Below are 5499 nucleotides of genomic sequence, written 5' to 3' on the forward strand. Positions count from 1 at the left end.
ATATTCCATAGAAAAGCTCCCAGAATCCTTTCAAAGACTCTCTGGGTTTAGGATTTTACCACAAAACCAGCCCAAGGATTTCAGTGGAGCCACACGTGTGTGTCAGTGGTGTTATCCTTTCTGTATCCTTGAAAATCTGTTGGCCAAGAAACCTCAGGTGAAGCAATGGAGTAATATTTGTCTGGGCTCTGAAGTGGTGCCTTTGCAGAGCTGTAGCTGTGTCTGTCCCCCAGGGGTGGACACCATGGCTAACTACGAGGAGGTTCTGCACCTGATCCGCTACAGGAACTGGCACACGGCGTCCCTGTTCGACAGGAAGTTCAAACTGCTCTGCTCGGAGCTCAACGGGCGCTACGTCAGCAACGAGTTCCAGGTGGAGGTGGGTCACTGCCCGGGCCTTGGGGGCCTGCAGCAGGCAAGGGCTTGCCTCAGCTGAGAGATAATGGACCAGTTATCGATTTAGGTTTTGTCCTGTAAATCAGTATTAGGAAATGTGAGCATTTCAGGCAGTGTTTTATATATAAATGTGGTTTTAGTCCTGTGTTTCAGCTTAAAATAAAATTGTTTGTAGAAGAAATAGTGTGGCTAATGGAGGTGCGAAGGTGGAAAGGTTGCATTGAGAACACAGATTGTTCATTTAGCTAATGGAATGAGAGTGGTGCTACCAGAGAGCTGAGTGGCCTTTTTGTCTCACTTCAGGGGGGCCACAGATGGATGTGCTGGGCCCTTTGCTGTTTTGCTTGTAATGTGTAAATTTCTGATACTAAGAGATTATGTTAGAGCACAGAGAAGCTAAAATTGCATTTTCTCTGCAGCAGGTTACAGGTTAATTATTATTTAGTATGCTTACATCAAGTAGATGGAATTACAGCAGAAAATGGCATTAAAGGCACTAAAATTTTAATTTTTTTTCTTTTTATTTTTATCTTTTCAGAATGATACTATTGGGTTTCTGGAGTTTAACACTTTCTGTTTGTCCCTAGGTGAATGTTATCCACACAGCCAGCCCAGTGGAACATGCCAATCACATTGCTGCACAGCCACAGTTTATTCACCCAGTGCATCACTCCTTTGTTGATCTCTCTGGTCACAACTTGGCAAACCCTCATCCCTTTTCAGGTCAGGATTCTCAGCTATTGAAGTTGAGCTGTTTTTTTGTCTTTCAAATTGATGTAATTATATTTAAGGAAATGAAGCCTAGTTCTGACTTTTCCTACTGACCTTTTAAGTGGCTGTAGACAAACTGCCTTTGTGTAATATATATGAAATAATGTACATGAAATACTGGTGTAAAGCCATTTCCCCTGGCAGGTGATGGGAAGGGGAGGAGTTGTCAGCACAGTGTGAGAGTTACCAGTGTTGTGTTTCTGGCTGCAGTTGTCCCCAGCACAGCCACGGTGGTGATTGTGGTGTGTGTCAGCTTCCTGGTGTTCATGATCATCCTGGGCGTGTTCCGGATCCGCGCCGCGCACCAGAGAACCATGCGGGACCAGGACACGGGCAAGGAGAACGAGATGGACTGGGACGACTCTGCTCTCACCATCACTGTCAACCCCATGGAGGTAACCCTGGGCAGCTGCTGGCCTCTTCCAGCTGGGATTATTGCCCATGGGCACGGGGGGGAGAGCAGGACAGCCCTGAGCACAGGCCAGAGACGTTACCTGGGAATTTAGAACAAATGTGCCAAATGCCAAGAGCAGTTGGTTGGGATCCTGCAGGGGTTAGAGTTTCATGCTGGAGGATGGGATTTTACAGGCCAATGTCCAGCACTAGTGTTCATCATGTGCACAGTGCTTTAAACACAGCCTGCTTTTGTCTAAGCTAGGAGGAATTTATTGTCAGAACATCTGTGTTTATGATGTTTCCTTCTCCTGTGGCTGGCATCTGAATTTTTAGAAAATTGGAAACAAGAAAGATGTGTGACCTTCATGCTCTGTGTCCTATTGTAAGATCCTTTTCCAGTAGAATTTGCAGTACTGGATCACCCTTCAGAGCCAATTTGTGTAGAGTGCCAGGATTGTCACAGAACTCTTTTACAATGTGCTGCTTCCTTTGTCTTTTCTGGTTTCTGCCTAATTCCTACTGAACTGCTAAATCCAGCAAGGACTCTGCAATAGCTCTTCCTCAATATAATGCCTTGAATAAAGAACAAAAATAATTTTAGCCAGTATGGTAATGACAGCTAATTTTTGTTTGAACAGACCTATGAGGATCAACACAGCAGTGAAGAGGAGGAGGAAGAGGAGGAAGAAGAAAGTGAAGATGGAGAAGAAGATGACATCACTAGTGCAGAGTCTGAAAGTAGTGAGGAGGAAGAGGGAGAGCAGGAGGAGGACCAACAGAATGTTAACAGACAGCAGCAGCTGGAATGGGATGACTCTACCCTCAGTTATTGATTCTAGCTGCTCCCTTTGTCTTTATGTTCCCGCTCTAGAAGACTCCACTGTAACACACTCCATTGGTACCAAGGATTCATGGTGTTTGAAACAAAAAAATTCATTCTGGCCAGTAGATTGAACCCCCACACAGCCGTGTTTGTGTTCTGTCAGCTAGTTCCTGATGTTTAGGGTTGTAGTTAGCACCTCTTCCTTCAGCCATGCCTCAGTGACTGGATTTTTTTTACGCTCTGTGAGGAACCACCTTGCACTTTTTCTTCATGTCATCTCAGCTAAGTGACTCTACAGCTCTGTAGCCATTGCACATGAATTTCTGAACTGTCTTTTTTTTGCTCAGTGAAACAAACTTGGCTTTGTTCCTTTTTCTCTTTCTAAAAGATGCAAAGATTGCTTGTTGACAAAGGGTAAAGCTGCTCATTTTCAGCCTGTTGATTTCTTTTAATTTTTTTTCCCCCGAATTAGTGCATGTGTAAAGTGGCAGAATGAGGTTAATATGTAGAAGATTAACAAGACTTTTTAATATTTTGTAAATATATTGGAATTATGTAATTATGTCATTTGTGGTAGTGAAAACAGGGATTGGGGTTTAAAACATGCTAAAGTGAAAAATCATGCAGCATGAACTATTCCAAGTCTCATCCTACTGCAGCAGGAGCACGGGCACAGTTCTTAGTGTAGATGTTCAGTAACTCTGTCTTGGCCTTGACTGCGATGTGTGCTCATGCCCCACTCTCCTTGAACTCCTTCCTCTTCTTTCATCTCCTTTTTTTTTTGCAGAGGGAACAGACAAGCTTGTGAGAAGTTGTAAAGGCTTTAGGAGCCTCTGCAGAGGTTCAGCTCCGCTGTGCACTGCAATTTGGTTTTAATTTTATTTTTTTCTCCAATTAAGGCTTGCCATAAAGGCTTTTAAGTTATTGGGGAAATAACACTACATGCATGGTGGGCAGATCTGTGTGCTGTGGCTGTGGGGTGTGACCACAGCTCCTGGTAGCTCTGGGGAGAGTGCCTGGAGCCCAGTGTGGGCTGTGCACACTGCAGACAGGTTTGGGTGTAGGGGAGTCTCAGCACCTGGGCTACCAGTCTACATGGATAGGGATTTGGGGGTTTTTTTGTTCATTTTTTCTAATTTGGAAGTGGGAGGGTTTGGGGTGTAGCTGATACCACTGAACACTCCTGCTCCTCCCCTGCAGCCCCTTGTACAGATTGTCGGTGTTTTAAGCCTTTGTTTACACTTAGTAATTGTGTTTTCCTGCTGGTGAAAAATTGTAGCATAAATTATCCAACCAGAAAACCTTGGGAATCATGTTAATTCATGTGATTTGGGTTGTTTCTGATCCCAGTTCCAATGTGGGATTGCAGAGGGCAGTAGCTGGAAGGTACAAACATGGGGGGGTTGTTTTTTCTGTCAGGCAGGGTTGTTTAACTTTATTTGGTCTGATGCAGAGTCGTGAATAATGAATTTCTGCTTGATCTCTGCGGAGGTGGATTAAAGAGTAACTTGTTCTGCCTGTAGCAGGAGCCTGGGACTGCATTCCCTCCTGAGCACGGTAAGCCAAGCGCCAGCCCCTGCTCCTGGCTGTGGGTGCAGAGCCCAGCGTGCCCTAGCCAGGCCAGGGCAGGGCCAGGAGCACTGGGGAGGGGCCAGAGAGGGGCACAGAGGGGTAGAAGATGAGGGTTGAGCACGTGTTTGTACAGCTGAATTCCCAGAGCAGCCCTGGGATCGATGGGGTTTGCTTTGGGGGAACCTGACTGAGGAGTGCCTTTACAATAGAGATGGATCTGGCAGCAGGGAAAGAACCCACACCAGAGCTTACTGTTTTTGGGGGTTGTTTTGTTTTTGTTTTTTTTTTTTAATGTAAAATTTTAGATTTCTAAAATGGGAAAATGGTTTTGACTACTTATGTGGTAATTAACTGCTAGTTTTAAGTAAACTGGGAAACTTTTAACTTATGTCTGACAGTTGTCCTGTGTTAATGTGTAGAAGACTTATCCTTCCATATACTGTTGCTGTAGCTGCTGTATTTTAGACCAAAACTGATCATGACTTAATGGTAATACTGAGGGGTTGTAATGTCCTGATGCAGTTTGTAGCCACTGTGGGTATAACTTTTCAGATGTGTATATTGGTAACAGGTCAGTTTGGAAAGTCTATAAGCTACAATAAATTTCTGGTTCTAAAGGTTGTTTGCAGTTTTTATTTTCCTGAGTGAAACAAAATAGAATCCAGTTATATAAACTCCATTAATTTGCCTCTGCTGGGGGAGTAGGAGAGTTTTGTGGTCATTGCTCTCAAACACAGAAGGACTTGGCAGCTGTTGTGTACAATTCGTCAATATATTTTATTTCTTATTTACAAAACATGTACCTAGGGCAACTGAAGAGCTAAACATGTAAACATTCTCTTCTTGCAGAACCACGGTTTGGCTTAAAAAAATACTTCTTTTTCAAAGGCAACAGAATAAGCACAATCCGTTTGTACAGAGTTAAAAAAAAATAATGACAGAAACATCTCTAAATAAATAGAAATAGGTCTATCATTCTGAGCATATTTATAAAAATGAGAAGCCACTTGTAATGAAATGGAACATTTTTGAAAATTACCTAAGTTTCAATCTTTAGTACAGTTCAGCTTGCTGAAAACCATCAGGTGAGCTGCTGCTTTGTGAATTTGGAGTCAAAGGCTCTTTGCTGACCCAACAGAGCTGTCAGAGATGTATCCAAGATACCCTCCCAGGGTGTACAAAAAGAAGGTCCACACGATGACTCACTGAATTTCTACTGCTCGTAGGTAAGTCAAGTTTTCCAAACCAAGTAAGCTCTGTAAAACTGTGCTCAGTTCTTGCAGCTGATACTGATACACCTTTGTGTTATTGCACTTCTCAAAGTGAGGGACAGGACTGGAGCCACTGCTCTGAAATCTGTGAGGACCTGGCCTTTGTGCTGTGAGAGGGAGCAGGGGGCCAGTGCTGCAGCACCCTGAACACCAGGCTCTGGCACTGCAAGAGAATTGCTTTTGCAGCTCTGGAATTGTAGTGTCTTCCCTTCCACAAGAACCTGACTGGGGCTGTGGTTTCAGTGCGTCTCACCTTGCACAGGGCCCAAG

At 44.0% G+C, this 5499-nt stretch overlaps 1 protein-coding gene across 4 annotated transcripts in view; it reads left to right on the forward strand.

Moving 5' to 3' along the window:
* CLSTN1 (calsyntenin 1) overlaps positions 1-4579 on the forward strand; it is a 30027-nt gene extending 25448 nt beyond the window's left edge. For 2 of the 4 annotated variants that reach the window (XM_030963626.1, XM_030963629.1), the window contains 4 exons: positions 234-379; positions 984-1119; positions 1378-1562; positions 2202-4579. In XM_030963626.1, coding sequence (XP_030819486.1) covers positions 234-379; positions 984-1119; positions 1378-1562; positions 2202-2396 — 662 coding nt within the window. In that variant the 3' untranslated portion in view covers positions 2397-4579. The remainder of the gene's footprint in view (positions 1-233; positions 380-983; positions 1120-1377; positions 1563-2201) is intronic. The other 2 variants (XM_030963628.1, XM_030963627.1) reach the window with 1 other exon arrangement.
* Positions 4580-5499: the final 920 nt, after the last annotated feature.

This window comes from Camarhynchus parvulus, chromosome 21, assembly GCF_901933205.1.
Source record: "Camarhynchus parvulus chromosome 21, STF_HiC, whole genome shotgun sequence".
NCBI lineage: Eukaryota > Metazoa > Chordata > Aves > Passeriformes > Thraupidae > Camarhynchus > Camarhynchus parvulus.